Source organism: Rhinoraja longicauda, unplaced genomic scaffold (genome assembly GCF_053455715.1).
Source record: "Rhinoraja longicauda isolate Sanriku21f unplaced genomic scaffold, sRhiLon1.1 Scf000125, whole genome shotgun sequence".
Lineage (NCBI taxonomy): Eukaryota > Metazoa > Chordata > Chondrichthyes > Rajiformes > Arhynchobatidae > Rhinoraja > Rhinoraja longicauda.
The window spans coordinates 180,038-198,072 of NW_027601343.1; the positions used below are offsets into that span (position 1 = coordinate 180,038).

At 44.1% G+C, this 18,035-nt stretch overlaps 1 protein-coding gene across 1 annotated transcript; it reads right to left on the reverse strand.

Moving 5' to 3' along the window:
• Positions 1 to 5,345: 5,345 nt before the first annotated feature.
• On the reverse strand, positions 5,346 to 13,224 carry LOC144590091 (putative G-protein coupled receptor 139). The gene is made up of 3 exons (XM_078394954.1): positions 13,068 to 13,224; positions 9,204 to 9,308; positions 5,346 to 6,211 (listed from the first exon to the last, which is right to left on the reverse strand). Exons 1-3 carry the CDS (start codon positions 13,222 to 13,224, stop codon positions 5,346 to 5,348), a joined length of 1,128 nt encoding a protein of 375 aa, XP_078251080.1.
• Between the last annotated feature and the right edge of the window lie 4,811 nt (positions 13,225 to 18,035).

Genomic DNA, 18,035 nt, shown 5'->3' on the forward strand with positions numbered 1-18,035 from the left:
AAATCAGTCCAAGAGAGAATGCTGGAGAGTCTTGCATGAGGGCTAAGAACAATCTGGCAAAGAGTGTGTGGCAAGGAAGGGTTTATATGCTGGCTTGATTGGTGATCTGGAGCAGGTGAGTGAACAGGTGAGGGGAGTTGGCTTAACGTGGTGGGCGTGGCTGGCAGGTGAGTGAACAGGACAGACTGTGACAGGTAATGTGCTGGGAGGGTAGTTAGGAAATGGCAAGGCTGATGGCTGATATCTTTGTTTATGTTTAAGTTTTTTATTGTCACATGGACAGAGGTCCTGTGAAAAGCTTTGTTTTTCATGCAATATATACAGATCAAATATACTATACATAGATACAGTCGGTTCAAGCTCAAATACAATAGATGAAGCAAAGGGGAAGTTACAGAGTACAGAATATAGTTCTCAGCATTGCAGCGCATTGTGTCTCATCAGTTCATTAGACAAAGTCCAATGTCCTCCATGGGGGAAAGGTGAATGGAACAGTACCCTAGTTTATGGAAGGACCTTAAACAAGCCTGATAACAGAGAGGAAAAAAAGCAGATCCTGAGACTGAAGGTGTGTGCTTTCAAGCTTCTGTACGTCCTGCCAGACGGGAGCCGAGCAAAGAGGAAATAACCGGGTGAAACAAATCAATTACTCTGTTCGAGTCAATGGTGGGATGACTGGTGGAGGAGGAGGCAATTCAGCCCTTCGAGCCAGCACCGCCATTCAATATGATCATGGCTAATCATCCAGAATCAGTACCCCATTCCTGCTTTCTCCCCATTTCCCTTGATTCCATTAGCCCTAAGAGGTATCCCAAATTTCTCTTGAATACATCCAGTGAACTTGCCTCCACTGCATTCTGTGGCAGAGAATACCACAGATTCACAGCTCTCTGGGTGAAAATGATTTTCCTCATCTCAGTCCTAAATGGCATACTCCTTATTCTTAAACTGTGATCCCTGGTTCTGGACTCCCCCAAATCAGAAACATTTTTCCTGCATTTAACAACACCGGGAACAGGTTTCCTGCATCTAGCAACACCGGGAACATATTTCCTGCATCTAACAACACTGGGAACATCTTTCCTGCATCTAGAAGTTTGTAAGAGTCACTAGATACATGCTATATTTCTTCAGTCTCTTCAGGAAGAAGAGACGTTGGTGCGGGCTAGGTGTGGGATATAACGTCAGAGGAGGGTGAAGGGCTGTGGTGAGGGGTGATTGAGTAAAATGGACTGGAAACAGCTACTTGGGGATGATTCAGGACAATTAGTGACCATAAAGATGACTTGTTTGTGTATCAGATGATGTGGATGAAATTCCTAATTAATTGCTTTTGGTCCTCACCAAATCAGAGTGATGCCAGTGTTTTAATTCAGGTGAATGAGGGTGAAATATCAGATGGGGCAAAGATTAAGGACTTAGCATCTTTAATAATCAATAGATCATCAGGCCTAGGAGTGGTGTTGGAGGACTGCTGATGATTTACTGTTGTTTAGAAATGGACGAGGGAAATAAGAAACCACATAATTATAGATGAGTTATCTCAACTTCATCGGTGGTACCGAGAAGGAAAGCTTGAGGCCGCCGGAAGGGATCGAGGCAAAGGGCAAATGGAATTTAATCCAGAGATGTGCGCGATGATGTGTGTGAGGAGATGTAACAAGGTAATGGAATGGCCAGTAAGTGGAAGGATGTTGAGAGGTGGAGAACTGCAGAGCGATCAGTCTTGGAGTGTGTATCCATAGATCCTTAAAGTAAAGCAAATGCTCCTTACTCAGTTAAACAGGGGTGAATTTCTTTCGTAAAACCATTTCATTTATTATCCATGTATTCCATATTCAAAAGACAACAGAAAGCCAGACCATGCAGTGTTACTGCTTATTTTTCTCTGATGAAGACTGGGGAGATCGTGATTCAAGAGAGAGCTGGATAGAGCTCTTAAGGATAGCGGAGTCAGGGGGTATGGGGAGAAGGCAGGAACAGGGTACTGATTGAGAATGATCAGCCATGATCACATTGAAAAGCAGTGCTGGCTCGAAGGGCCGAATGGCCTCCTCCTGCACCTATTGTATATTGTCTATTGTCTTTGTGTTCTTGTGTAAAATAAGTGATTGGGAGTTGAAAGTCTCCTTTCCATCTCTCCTCTTCATCACTGGGGACAAATGCAGCAGAGTTTGAGAACCAGGTACTGACTCTCCACCACCTGTTTCAGACTGGTCCAAAAAGCCACGGTCAACACATCCATCCCCTTGCACATCAGTTTTCTGCAATTGATTCCAGCGACTTCATTTCATATGATGTCTGTGGAAATCATATCAATAGACAATAGACAACAGGTGCAGGAGGAGGCCATTCGGCCCTTCGAGCCAGCACCGCCATTCAATGTGATCATGGCTGATCATTCTCAATCAGTACCCCGTTCCTGCCTTCTCCCCATACCCCCTGACTCCGCTATCCTTAAGAGCTCTATCTAGCTCTCTTGAATGCATTCAGAGAATTGGCCTCCACAGCCTTCCACAGATTCACAACTCTCTGACTGAAAAAGTTTTTCCTCATCTCCATTCTAAATGGCCTACCCGTTATTCTTAAACTGTGGCCCCTTGTTCTGGCTACAACGTGACTTGGATAGGTTAGGTTAGTTGGGCAAATGCATGGCAGATGCAGTATAATGTGGATAAATGTGAGATTATCCACTTTGGTGGCAAGAACAGGAAAGCAGACTATTATCTGAATGGTGGCCGATTAGGAGAAGGGGAGATGCAACGAGACCTGGGTGTCGTGGTACACCAGTCATTGAAAGTAGGCATGCAGGTGAAGCAGGCAGTGAAGAAAGCAAATGGTATGTTGGCATTCTTAGCGAGGGGATTTGAGTATAGGAGCAGGGAGGTTCTGCTGCAGTTGTACAGGGCATTGGTGAGACCACACCTGGAGTATTACGTCAATTTTGGTCTCCTAATCTGATGAAAGACATTCTTGCCATACAGGGAGTACAGAGAAGGTTCACAAGATTGATTCCTGGGATGGCAGGACTTTCATATGAAGAAAAACTGGATAGACTCGGCTTGTATTCGCTGGAATTTAGAAGATTGAGGGGGGATCTTATAGAAACTTACAAAATTCTTAAGGGGTTGGATAGGCTAGAGGCAGGAAGATTGTTCCCGATGTTGGGGAAGTCCAGATCAAGGGGTCACAGTTTAAGGATAAGGGGGAAGTCTTTTAGGACCGAGATGAGAAAGTTTTTTTTCACACAGAGAGTGGTGAATCTGTGGAATTCTCTGCCACAGAAGGTAGTTGAGGCCAGTTCATTGGCTATATTTAAGAGGGAGTTAGATGTGGCCCTTGTGGCTAAAGGGATCAGGGGGTATGGAGAGAAGGAAGGCACGGGATATTGAGTTGGATGATCAGCCATGATCATATTGAATGGCGGTGCAAGCTCGAAGGGACGAATGGCCTACTCCTGCAGCTATTTTCTATGTTTCTATGATTCTATGAATCCCCCAACATTGGGAACATGTTTCCTGCCTCTAATGTGTCCAACTCATTAATAATCTTATACGTTTCAATAACATCCCCTCTCATCCTTCTAAATTCCAGTGTAAACAAGACTAGTCGCTCAAGTCTTTCAACATATGACAGTCTCGCCATTCCGGGAATTAACCTGGTAAACCTACGCTGCACGCCCTCAATAGCAAGAATATCCTTCCTCAAATTTGGAGACCAAAACTGCACACAGTACTCCAGATGCGGTCTCACTAGGGCCCTGTACAACTGCAGAAGGACCTCTTTGCTCCTATACTCAACTCGTCTTGTTATGAAGGCCAACATTCCATTGGCTTTCTTCACTGCCTGCTGAACCTGCATGCTTCCTTTCTGTGACTGATGCACTAGGACACCCAGATCTCGTTGTACGTCCCCTTTTCCTAACTTGACACCATTCAGATAATACTCTGCCTTCCTATTCTTACCACCAAAATGGATAACCTCACACTTATCCACATTAAACTGCATCTGGCACGCATCCACCCACTCACACAACCTGTCCAAGTCACCTGCAACCTCATAGCATCTTCCTCACAGTTCACACTACCACCCAGCTTTGTATCATCTGCAAATTTGCTAATGGTACTTTTAATCCCTTCATCCAAGTCATTAATGTATATTGTAAATAGCTGCGGTACCAGCACCGAGCCTTGCTCTACCCCACTAGTTACAACCTGCCATTCTGAAAGGGACCCATTTATCCGAACTCTTTGCTTTCTTTCTGTCAACAAATTTTCTATCCATGTCAGTACCCTACCTCGAATACCATGTGCTCTAATTTTGCCCACTAATCTCCTATGTGGAACCTTGTCGAAGGCTTTCTGAAAACCGAGGTACACTACATCCACCGGCTCTCCACTGTCAATTTTCCTAGTTACATCCTCAAAGAATTCCAGAAGATTAGTCAAGCATGATTTCCCCTTCGTAAATCAATGCTGACTTGGAACGATCCTGTTACTACTATCCAAATGCTCCGCAATTTTGTCTTTTGTAATTGACTCCTGCATCTTCCCCACCACTGATGTAAGACTAACTGGTCTATAATTTCCCGTTTTCTCTCTCCCTCCTTTCTTAAAAAGTGGAACAACATTAGCTACCCTCCAATCCACAGGAACTGATCCTGAATCTATAGAACATTGGAAAATGATCACCAATACGTCCACAATTTCTAGCGCCACCTCCTTAAGTACCCTGGAATGCAGACCATCAGGCCCTGGGGATTTATCAGCCTTCAGTCCCATCAGTCTACCCAACACCATTTCCTGCCTAATGTGGATTTCCTTCAGTTCCTCCGTCACCCTAGGATCTATTGCTACTAGAACATCTGGGAGATTGCTTGTATCTTATTTAGTGAAGACAGATCCAAAGTACCGATTCAACTCGTCTGCCATTTCCTTGTTCCTCATAATAAATTCCCCTGCTTCTGTCTTCAAGGGACCCACATTTGCCTTGACTATTTTTTTCCTCTTTACATACCTAAAAAAGCTTTTACTATCCTCCCTTATATTATTAGCTAGTTTACCCTCGTACCTCATATTTTCTCCCCGTATTGCCTTTTTAGTTATCATGCCAATGGAACCGTTGATGACATCTCATAATAGCTTGTTGAATAAAATTAATTCCCCAATCTACACACAGGTAAAAGGCTTCCCTTGCTTTCTCATATATATTTTATGAATGCTGGTGAATCCTGCACCTGACTATAACGTGCATGTTCTGATTCCCATCTTCAAAGCTCTTTGATCTGTTTGTTCAATCACGGGTTTGCTGGTCGGGACGGTACCAACAGTCCTGGGTTGATTTTTTCACCTCTCTCCATAACTTTTAATGAACTTCAGGGTGGCCTGAAAGGGACATTTCACGGCATTTATCACCTCCTCCCGGAACTTCCTCTGGGTGACCGCATAAATAAACGTGTTGGTGCAGGAGCTGAATAACTGAAGCATTGATCCTAGGTGGTTCAGCATAACTTCAGACAGATGTCGTGCAATATACCGACCAGTAATTCGCTGAATTGATAGAACGACCACCCGTGTCATCCATAACAGGATAAAACTGGCCGATATGGTGAAGAGTAAAATGATGGATCTTCTTCGATTCTTCATCTCTGGGTCGTCCTTCCCCTCACCGCTCCTCTGCCCCCTCAGTTTCCTGCGGACTGCACTGGCAATCAGGATGTGCCTGACAGTGACAGCATTGAGCAGCAGGATCAGCACGAAGGGGACGAGTGGAGTTAAAATGCGGTGCCCCCAGTCAAAGGCTACCCACACCGGCGAAGTTATGAAATTAGATGATGCCATGCAGAAACGTGACCGGTACGTGAAGTACCAGGGGATGTTGGTTACCACACTCAGCACACTCACCACTGCAATAACGATGGCTGCACCTTTCTCAGTGCAGTATCTTGTCTTCAGCTTCTGGAAGCAAATGGCCACCATACGGTCGAAGGTGAAGGCAACAGTGAGCCAGACGGTGTAAGCCACGGACATGTAACCCACGGTATATACGATCTTGCACCCGGGAGGGATATATATGTGAATTATATTGATGAGAATGACTTGAATTATAACGACAAGTAGATCCGCTACTGCCATTGCCACAAGATACCAGGTGACACCTTTGGAGAGTCCACACCGTCCGCGTGATAGTGTTACAATTGCGACCACGTTAGCTGTGAAGTTGGAAAAAAAGCAGATAACAACAAAATTGACAATTGAAGATGAGCAAATGGAGTCATTGATAAGTATTACAGGTTTACTAATTTCAAAACTCTCAACAATTTTGTCACAATTCCCACTTGTCCCTCACCAACACATCAGTCTTCACCTCTTCACTTCTTGACGTTTCTGAGTTCATTTCTCGGGATGGAACAGTGACCGAAATCCATTCTAGAAATCTGTGTTATCGACAGTTCAGGGGCAGCTTGACTTGATGGGTTAGTTTCAACTGTGGCCACATTTGATGAGAACATCTTTGGATGTCAAGAGCTTGTTTACACAGTTTAGCCAAATAGAAAGGCATTGAATGGATCATATTACATTGAAGATAATGATATTGAATAATTTAATGTCAAGAGTCACAGTCCTACAGAACAGAAACAGGCCCTTCAGCCCAACTTGTCCAAGCCGACCAGGATGCCCCACCTACATTCATTCCACCTACCTGCATTTGAACCATATCTCACTCAACCTTTCCAATCCATGTAGTTGTTCAAATATATTGTCATAGTACTTGCCTCAACCACATTCCCTTGGCAGCTCTTTCCATTTACCCTCCAAGCACAGTGTGAAATAGTCACCTCTCGGATTCCTATCGAAATGTTCCTTCTCACATTAAAACCTTTTAACTCTGGTTCTTGATTCCCCTACTCTGGGTAGCATTTATCAGCGGTAGACTTGCTGCCTTACAGCGAATGCAGCACCGGAGACTCAGGTTCGATCCTGTCTACGGGCGCCGTCTGTACGGAGTTTGTACGTTCTCCCCGTGACCTGCGTGGGGTTTCTCCGAGATCTTCGGTTTCCTCCCACATTCCAAAGACGTACAGGTATGTAGGATAATTGGCTGGGCAAATGTAAAAATTGTCCCTAGTGTGTGTAGGATAGTGTTAATGTGCGGGGATCGCTCGGCGGCGCGGACCCGATGGTCCGAAGGGCCTGTTTCCGCGCTGTATCTCTAAATCTAAAAAAAAGATCTACCAGTTCTCCTCATGATTTTGTTCGACTCTGTAAAAACATCCTTCAGCCTCCTGCACTCTAATGAGTTAATGAAGTCCTCGCCTGCCCCACCTCTCCACATAGCTCTGGCCCTCAAGTTCTCACAACTCTTCTGTGCGCTTTTTCCAGCTTGATGACATAATTTCTAAAGTAGGGTGACCAGATATAAATATAATACCCCAAATGCAGCCTCCACAATATCTTGTACAAATGTGATATAATATCAAAACTTCTATACTCATTACCTTTCGCTAGGACTTCACTCTTTGGAACGCAAGAGACTGAACAAAATCATTAGGGGAATAGATAGGGTGCATGATGTATTCACCCTTTCAGTAGGGGGACCAAGAAACAGAAGACTAAGGTTTAATATGAGGAGAAACTTTTATTAGGAACCTGAAAATTAACTTTTTCACACAGCGTTGAAGACTAATGTAACAAAAGCCATCTTGACCACAGATTCTTCCTGTCATGCCACTTTCATGGACTAATCTACCTGACTCCAACATCCCTATGCCGCACAACTCTCCCCTGGCTCTTCTATTCACATTCAGACCATATCCCTCTGAATATCCCTTCCATGTACCTGTCCAATTATCTTCTTAAATATTGTTATAATACCTGGCTGAACAACATCCTCTGGTAGCTTGCTCTATATACCCAGCAATCTATGTGTAAATAAGTTATGTTTAGGTGTAAAAATGTAACACCTTACACTTATCTACATTAAACTCCATCAATTATTCCACAGCCCACTTGCCCAGCTATCAAGGTCTTGCTAAGATTTTTTATAACCATCATGCTGTCTACAATATCACACTCTTTAGTGTCATCTACAAATTTATTAATCATACCTCGCATATTCTCATCAAAATCATTTTTATAAACCACAAACAGTAATAGACCCCGCACTGATCTCTGAGGCACACCGCTTGTCACAGGCCTCTAGTTCCAAAAACACACTTCCACCATCTCCCTGTGCTTCCTTCTTTAAAGCCAAGTCTGATCCAGTAATCTTGCTTTCCATGGAATGCAATCTAATCTTCCAGAAAAGCTTTCATTTGGAACCTTATCAAATGTCTTGCTGAAGTCCACGAAGACAATGTCTATGGCTTAGCCCTTGTTAACCTTTTTGGTTAATTCTTCATAAAATTCAATCAGATTTGTGAGATGCAATTCCCATGTACCAACCATGCTGAGTGTCCACAGAAAGACCCTATTCATTCAAGTGCACATATATTTTATCCCCAAGAATCCTCACCATTATTGTTCGGCTCTGTGATCTAGAGTACCCAGGTTTTTCCTCGCACCACTTCTTAAATAGAGGCACAACAATAACCATCCTCCATTTGGCACCTGCTCTGTGTCTAATAATGATTCATTTATTTCATCCAGATCTCCTGTAATTTCTTCTCCATCTTCCCACCATGGATATATCTCATCAGGACTGGGAGGTTTATCTAACTTCATAGGCATTAATATGTTCAGTACCTTCTTCACCGTGATAAGAACTGCAATTCAGACATCTTCATTAACTGGCGCAACCTACAAATCTTCAGATCTTTCACAACGTTAAAAACACTGGGGAAAAATTTACGTATCACACATTGTATTTTCGTATACATTATCTATCTATTTACATATAATACATAACATTCTCTGGGTACATTGTAAATAACCAGCAGCACCTGGACATCAATAAATACGTCATTAGTTTGGATCCAACGCCCGGTCAGTACAAACCCAACAGTGAGGGATGAAGGAGGCTGACCCAATCAGACTGAAGCCTGGCAGATGTGGCGGAGAGGCAGCAAGTAAATCAGGGAAGGAGAGAGGAATATCAGTGGTCAGTCAGAGCTGTATAACAATCAGAAATAATCATAGTTGAAAAAATCCAACACCAAGTTCCATATCAGATCTGCCAAGGTGGCACTGGTCATAATGACTTACACAGAACTCCAACGACAGCAAGGATGCGGTAGTAGTAAGGTCTAAACCCCATTAGAAAATTGAATAGATGATCGAGTCGCATGTTTTCCAAGAAATCACGAAGTCCTTCAACAGGGAAGAGTTGTAGCTGACACTCTACGTCCACTCACTCATTGAAGGTCTTTATTTATACAGGCAGGTGGCATCCACAGGGGTCATAGGGTGACGTGATCATTGTTAGTTACCGGGCTCAGAATAAACGCAGTACCGAAATAGCACCCTCTGAAACATCAATTAGCAAATGAACAACAGGCTCTGGCGCAATACACTTGATGTACAAACAGTGGGATGGAAACTCAAGGTCAATAAACTGGAAACACAAAGAAAAATGTTGACCATATTCTACCTGCTGTGGGTTTGTAACAGTGTCTACTCACACATTCTTCCCTCTCCCATCCCCGTAGCTTTCCCGCTTAACACGTCTTCAGTGGGTAGTCTTCCCTAATCCCATACACTCTCACATGGAACAATCTCGCAGCCTCTTCATTCCAGCTTTAGTGTAACATAGTTTATTTATTTATTGTCACGTGTACCGAGGTACAATGAAAAGCTTTTGTTGTTACTAACCAGCCAGCGGAAAGACAAGACATGATTACAATCGACGCATTTATAGTATAGAGATACATGATAAAGGAAATAACGTGATTAACATTTATTGCAAGATATAGCCAATAAAGTCCAATCGAAGATAGTCCAAGGGTCTCCAATGATGTAGATAGTAATTCAGTATTGCTCTCAAGTTGTGGCAGGGTGATTCAGTTGGCTGATAACAGCTGGGAAGAACCTGTCCTTGAAACTAGAGGTGAGCGTTTTCACACCTATACCTTTTGCCCGAAGGGAGAGGGGAGAAGAGGGAGTGACCAAGTTGTAACTCATCATTGATCATGATGCTAGCCTTGCCGAGGCAGCGTGAGGTATAAATTAAGTCAATGGAAGGGTGGTTGGTTTGAGTGATGGTCTGGGCTGTGTCCACAATTATCTGCAATTCCTTGAAGTCATTGATGGACCTGTTTCAAAACCATGCTGTGATGCTTTCTACAGCATATCTACGTTGAATAGACGTTGGTGAGAGTTGTTGGGGAAAAGATTTTATAGGAATCTAAGGGGTAACGTTTTCACACGAAGGGTGTTGGGTGTATGGAACAAACTGCTAGAGGAGGTAGTTGAGACAGAACGAGTGCAACATTTAAGAAGCAATAGAGAGGTACATGGATAGGACAGGTTTGGAGGGATATAGGTCATACGATGATGTTGGACCGGTGTAGATGGGGCACGCTGGTCGGTGTCGGCAAGTTGGGCCGAAGAGCCTGTATCCATGATGTTTGACTCTATGATTCTCTATGACTCTGTTCCATCTGAAAATATCTCCAGTTAATATTTCCCTTTGAAATTTGCTTCATTCCACAAGGAGATTCTACAGTTCCTCTTCTGATGTGAGTGTTGGAAATGAAGCAAGGATGGACAGGAATGAGGTGGGAATGGAGAGAGGAGGGAGGTGTAAGAAGGAGCTAGTGAGTAAATAATGAGGGGTGTGGGGGGGCACTGGAGAGTGGAGGGTAGGGAGTGAGGAAGGAATGGAGTGAGGATGGAATTAAGTGAGGAGGAATGGAGGGAATAAAGGTAGTGAGACAAGAATGGAGTGAGATGGGAATGACGTGGGGATCTTGCTGAGTGGGGGGTTTCACAAGTTAAATGTGGAGCTGTTGACTCTTTATAGAATGAAGGGAGTGAGTGGTTCAGTGAATGATGGTTTGACCAGGTCATTATCTTCACATAACGGTGAAACTCCTCCATCCCAACAACCCTCCCAGCACTGTGTTCTCCAGTTCAGGCTCCACTCTACCGTGTACAGATGTGCCCTCTGGAATGTCGACCATAAGTCCTGGGATTCCCTTTCTCAGACCCAGCACCCTGTGTCTCTGAACTTGTGGTTGCTGCCAGTTAATAATGTTTATTACAGAGTCAATGTTAGGGGTGGTGATAACTGGGCAGCCTTGAAGAAAGATGCTGAAAATTTCAGAATAGGTGGATAATGTGGTGAAGAAGGCATATGGGATGCTTGTCTTCATCAGGAGTGGCGTTAGCGATAATAAATGGGCAATCATGACAGCTAAAATTTGGAATTAGGAATGTGCTCCATGAGGAAGTGGGGGAGACAAGTCTTCTCACAGCATTTAGGAATATCCGGACAAGTACTTGAATCCCGATGTCAGAGAACTCAACGGACACATGTAGATAAATGGTACTAGAGTAGATAAATGGTTGATGTGAGTAGGTAGACTACAGGGCCTGTTCTAATGCTGTGACTCTATGAGGACCAGGCCATGTCCGGTGACACTAGTGTGCATGATAACAGTGGCAGCAGTTTGGGGTTGGGTGCTGCCTGTAGTAAGTACTACAGTGTGCACACTGGTTGCCAATGATCCAGGTGCTCATGACATCATCAGAATGTGTCAGAGAGCTAAGTGAGAAATAGATTTACAATTTATAAAGATGATTTACGAAGATGTTGCCAGTACCCAAAGGACAAAACTTTAGGTAAATGTTGGTAAGGCAAGGACTTTATTCCATGGAACGCTGGAGGTTGACGGATGACCTTACAGAGGTGTGGGGGATCGATGGGGTATATTGTGCATTCAGGCCAAGATGGGCTGAAGGGCCTGTTTCTGTGTTCATGACTCTATGACTCCATGACATCATCAAAAGATTTTCTATGACATCCTCAGAAGACAGTGGAGGCCAATTCTCTGGATGCTTTCAAGAGAGAGAGCTTGATAGTGCTCTTAAAGATAGAGGAGTCAGGGGGTATGTGGAGAAGGCAGGAACGGGGTTCTGATTGAAAAAGAAAAAGGTTCTCAATTTTGCAATGGAACCTCCGGACTGAACCAGCACAGGGTGTGTGTGTCCACAATTCATTGCCAGTGTAGTCTCCTTACATTGGAAAGGATATACATGCCACAGCATGCGCTCAGCATAGGTTCACTCGACTGATTCCTGTGATGGTGGAACTGAATCTGAGAAGGGGCATGGATGTCCAGGCCTGTCTACATTTGACGTTGGAAGTATGAACAAAAATTGTATTGAATCCCACAGTTTGAGAGGCTGGGATGACACATTTGGTAATGTGCGGCAGAAATATTTCTTTATTCAGTTGATAATGAATGAGTAAAATTCTCTCTCACACCAAGCAATGAAGGACAAGGTTAAGAATGAATGACAGAAGAAAGGGGAAATGGCTCTAGATTCCTAAGGGGTTAAAATAATAGCATTAAAGATAAATCATCCTCCAGCTCTTGCTTCATGCAGACAGGAGCTGCTTTACGCATCCAGGAGTTGTGAATGGAACTGTTCATTGTGCAATCATCGGTGGACTTCCCACTTTGGGCCTTATGATGGGAGGAAGGTGACTGATGAAGATGTTGGAGATAGTTGGGTCCCAGACGGTGAGTAAATACTGTTTGTTAGCACTGTGGAGTGATAGATAGTGTGAGTTTGGAGTTCCCAGAATTACATTCAATGATGATGAAGGGAAGTGGGGGATGAGAGAAGGGAGTTTGGTGAGAATCTATTAACATGGAAATGATCTGTGAAGAAATGAATTGCTTGTTTTCATCAGCAGTGGTACAGATAGAAATATCTGAGATACCATGAACCAACATTAGAAAACATTGTTCGGCCACAACTGGCGTATTATGTGCATTTCTGATGGCTACACTGGAGCAAAGTTATGAGTGCATTGGAGAGTGTACAGCGGAGATTCACAAGTATGTTGCTTCGATCTATATACAGTTATAGAGATAGATTGGATGAGTTGGGTTTATTTACCTTGGTGCAGAGGGGTGACCTGATGGAGGTATATGATGGGAATAAGTTGAAAATTGCTGAAAATTGCCTGTTTTTTTACTGCAGTCTGGTAATTCATCTGTAATAGCAAAAGCAGGTTTCGAGGATTCTGTTCAATGATGGTGAGCGAGCTCCTCATGGTGACGACAAAGTTAGGTTTAGTGAAGTATCATGAAATACAGTGAAAATTTTCCTAAATAATTAAATAAATCCCAAGTCTCATGTCCTTCTGCTCATCGGGTCTTCACTGATATGAGCAGTGGCTGGTAGCAACAAGGCTCAAGGCCTTCTACCTTTGGGGACTCCGGCTTGTGATGGCCAGTCTGAAGAACTCGAGGATCCCGGCACCGTTCCGATCCCGGTCCAAAGTGAAGTCCAGTGACATCACTCAGGTGAGTGAGCTCCACCAAGAACTTCTGCAAAATATTTCAAACGCCCGCTTTTATGCCGACCATTGTTTGTTATTGCTGATGAGATGACACTAATTGTTCAGCATCACTAGCATGTGCAGTAGGTGGAAGGATGTTGAGAGGTGGTGAACAGCAGAGCGATCTTGAAGTGTGTGGCAACAGATATTTAAAGGTATCAGCAAAGGCTAAAAAGGAGTGAAGGTCTTTCCCAAAAGCTTTCATTTATTATCCATCCAGTTCTTATTGCCATGACAAAATAAAACATAGGTATTTGGCATCACAGGTTGCAACCTGATAGATAACATTGGCACTGGATCCACCAGTTAATCCAGCTCTGGGACATGCTGTGCTGAGGGGCAGGATGCACTTCACATCTGGCTCCTCACCATTTGCCTTTTGTTGAACCGGTTTCTGTTTATTTGTTTTTAATTTAACATTTTATTTCACTTTTTTTTCCTTTCATGATCTATGTCAATTTCTACTATCTATGATTATCAGAGACATTTAATAACAGTGAATGTGCGTCAGAGAACACTGTGGTGTCAATGACCACCAGACCTGTCTGCGTGAAGGGGTGGGGACATTAGGCTCCACCTCCTGAGTCCTAGTTAATGCTGGAGGCCTGCTCTGCCACAGTGAAGGGCTCAGTCCACAGGCCTCCAGTACAATGGGTCTTCGGGTGCCACAGCAGGTATGTGTGGCCATTGGGATAAGTACAGCAGCTGAGTACTGCCAGGGGTTGGGTTATTAACAGATCCAGCCCAGTGTGTGTGGAATTGTGTAAAAGGGAGATGACCTCTGACAAACCACAAACTCCCAATGTACCCTGCTGTCTACTTACAGTGTCATTGGTTTCAATATCACGTTTCACAGAAAGGAAGATTGGGAATTAGCAGAACTAAAGGGAAATTGCCGCGGGAACATTACAATTACTTTGCGTTCCCGTTTGGAGAAGTAAAGCGGAGTGATGAAAGGTGAAATGTAATAAAGTAGTGTGAAGTGCTGGAGAAGTTTGTGAAGCTGAGGGCAGAGGTCCTCGGAACTGGCAGGAAATGTCCAAGGATCCTGAGGGTAATAGATGGTGAGAGAAAGCAAAGGCTGCAGAACTTTATTGAATTGAAGAGGAGAACTGGTGGGGGTCAGAATGGAAAGACAGAAGCTCTGGCAGAGCAAACACCTGCAGTATACGACCAGAGTGTGTGAGAGGATAATGTGCTCGAACCTCTGGACTAGGACTTGAACCCACAACCACAGCTCAACACAGATGGCTACAAATAACCACTTAACATGTTCATTTTGGACTGAAATGCTTTCAGACTGAGCGTGTATCTCAAACATTATTTACTTTAATCCATACATTTCATATCCCACATTATAAATTTTCAGTGAAAAACCAGATCATGTTGATTAATTACTTGTGGTTCATTGCTTCAATTAACACATGATATTGGGGAGATTTGTGGGCTTGTGTGAAGTCATTGATGGGGAGGTGTACGTTTTCTTTTCCATCTCTTCCAGTCGTCATGGGGGTAAAGCAGTAGAGTTGGAGAACCAGGTACCAACTTTCCACCAGCTGTTTCACACTGGTCCACAAAGCCACGTTCAACCCTCCATCCCCTTGCGCAACCTATTTCCACCAATTGATTCAAACGCCTTAATTTCTGTCTGTGTAATTCATGTCAATGGAGCCGTTTACTACATTATTGACGGCATTTTATTAAAGCTTGTTTAATAAAAGCAATTCTCCAATCAAAGCACAGGTAAAAAGCTTTCTTTATTTTCTCAAATATATTTAATAAATCCTGGTAAATCCTGCACCTGATTACAATGTGCATAAATGCGGATTCTCAATTTCAAACCTCTTTGTGTTGTTTCTTCAAACAGTGAATTACTGGGAAAAATAACATTACCACAGTCCTGGGTTGAATATTCCAGCTCTGACCCTTAGATTCAGTGAAATTCAGGATGGCCTTAAAGGGACATTGTTCACGGTAATAATGTCGGGAAAGAGTCTACATTCTTGAAACAGGACGCTATAGCCTGTGAGGAGATGAGAGGAAAGCTGGCTTCTTCGAAGGACTGGACAACAGCCACAACTCTCTGAAATTGCGTGTGATCTTGAGCAGAGGAGTTGGCAAACCAAGTGGTGACATGATGCTTTCTACGGCACATCTGCAGACAAAGGTAAGTGTTGCTGGAGACAAACGAAACTTGCTTTGTCTTCTGAGGGAGAGGGTCGGTGTGCTTATTTGGCCGTAGCTTCAATATGGTTGGTCTAGAACAAATTGTTTCTGATTTTTAAGGCTGGGAACCTGAAGCTATTTACCATCTCATCTTTTGGTGATGAATTAAATTATCTTCTCCGTCATCAATCTCCACATCCGCTCAGCAGTTCTGGGAGATCGCTGCAGTTTACCTGGGCGTGAAGAGTAATAATATTATAAACATCCCTCCTGATAAATATTTTCCATTGAAAGTTGCTAAACACTCATTTCTGTCCGACGTGCTGCTGCCGGAGGGGAATTGGTTGGGATTTTGTGACAGAAAGAAGTGGAGAGGTTTAAGACGGTTTGAAGGAGAATGGAGATATTTCAAGACTGGACGTCAATGGTGAAGATAAGGAGGTGGGGTACAGGAATAAGAAATCGTTAAAATGGTGTAGGGAAGGTTGAGGTGTCCTGATGTTGGTGGGAAGGGACTGGACAGGGACAGGGATCAGAAATGAGGAGATACGTTCAGTGGGGCAAGAACAGGCAGAAACTGTGGCCACGAGGACGGTCCTGTTTGTGGAGATAGAAGCAGCAAATGCGGGGCTGAGGCACTCTCAAGTTGGATACTGGAGGGGAATCTCCTTGTGTGATGAGATCTGTGACGGTGCGGGACCGGTGGCATGGTGTTTGTTAGTGAGGTCATGTAGCAGGGGATGGTACAAGGAGGTGTCTGAGAGCTGCCCGAGAGCTGCCAACTGGCATCTGCAAGGTAGAGGCAAGTCCACCAGATGACGACGGCACCACCTTGTCTGCAAATTTGTGGTCGGTCTGAAGTGAGTGGCGGTGCTGCCCGTTGGGACAGGCTGAGTGAGGTTGGAGTGTGTGAGGGGAGTGAAGAAGTCCAGGCGGTTGGTGTGACGATGGAAATTGAAATTGAGAAGGTCAAGAGAGGGTGAAAGGCCCACAGGGGATGTCCATGAGGAAGGGTCAGTGTGAAATCTGTGCCAAAGTCATCGGTGACGGAAGAAGATCTCAACATCATGACGGGCCTCAACATCATGATGGGAACCCGTTGAGGTGCGGGTGCAGGGGAACGAAGGTGATACCTCTGCTGAGGACTGTCCGCTCAACATGAGACAGGGGGAGGTCATGGAAATAATGTGGTCCAGCAGAGGTTGGAAGTTGGAAAATCATGGAATAAAAAGAAAGAGAAGAGTCTAATGAAGGGGGTTTTCGGCGGTGAGCTGCGGAGGGGTGGGGGGGGGTGTCCTGATGTTGGTGGGAAGGGACTGCAGATGTCCTGGGAGGGTAGTTAGGAAATGGCAAGGCTGATATATTTGTTTATGTTTAAGTTTTTTATTGTCATATGCTGTGAAAAGCTTTGTTTCTCATACTATCTATACAGATCAGATATACAATACATGGATACAACCAGTTCAAGTTCAAGTATAATAGATAAAGCAAAGGGGAAGGTACAGAGTACAGAATATAGTTCTCAGCATTGCAGCGCATTGTCGCTCATCAGTTCCTTGGACAATGTCCAATGTCCTCAATGGGGTAGAGGTGAATTGAACAGTACCCTAGTTTATGGAAGGACCGTTTACAAGCCTGATAACAGAGAGGAAAAAGCAGATCCTGAGACTGGAGGTTTGCGCTTTCAAGCTTCTGTACACCCTGCCAGACGGGAGCCGAGAGAAGAGGAAATAACCGGGTGAAACAAATCCATGACTCTGTTTGAGTCAACGGTGGGATGACTGGCCTGTGTGATGGGCTGCTTTTACATATGGGCAGCACGGTAACGCAGCGGTAGACTTGCTACCTTACAGCGCCAGAGACCTGGGTTTGATCCTAACTATGTGTACTTGTGTGTCTGGAGTTTGCATGTTCTCCACATGACCTGCGTGGGCTTTCTCCGAAATCTTCGGTTTCCTCTCACACTCCAAAGACGTGCAGGTTTGTTGGTTAATTAGCTTGGTACAAATGTGCGGTCTCATTGGGCCGAGGGGCCTGTTTCCGCGATGTATCTCTAAACTAACCTAAACTCGAATTCTCTGCAATTTCTGGGCTACATCTACAATTCGCTGCAATTTCTCGCGGTCTTGGGCAGAACTATTCCCAAACCAAGCAGTGATGTAACCCAACAGTGTGCAACTGTAGAAACGTAGAAAAGCATACAAAGTAGGTGCAGGAGGAGACAATTCGGCCCTTGGAGCCAGCACCGCCATTCAATATGATCATGGCTGATCATCCAGAATCAGTACCCCGTTCCTGTTTTCTCCCCATTACCCTTGATTCCGTTACTCAAAGAGCTATCCCAACTTTCTCTTGAA

Excerpts from the sequence above, each read along its gene's own strand:
- LOC144590091 (XM_078394954.1), bottom strand. The coding sequence starts at position 13,224 with ATGAGGAGCTCGCTCACCATCATTGAACAGAATCCTCGAAACCTGCTT. Across the intron at positions 9,309-13,067 it reads GGTCACCCCTCTGCACCAAG|GACTTCGTGATTTCTTGGAA; the intron begins GTAAATAAACCC and ends TCCCTGTTGAAG. Across the intron at positions 6,212-9,203 it reads TGCTGTCGTTGGAGTTCTGT|CTAACGTGGTCGCAATTGTA; the intron begins GTAAGTCATTAT and ends CCAACTTCACAG.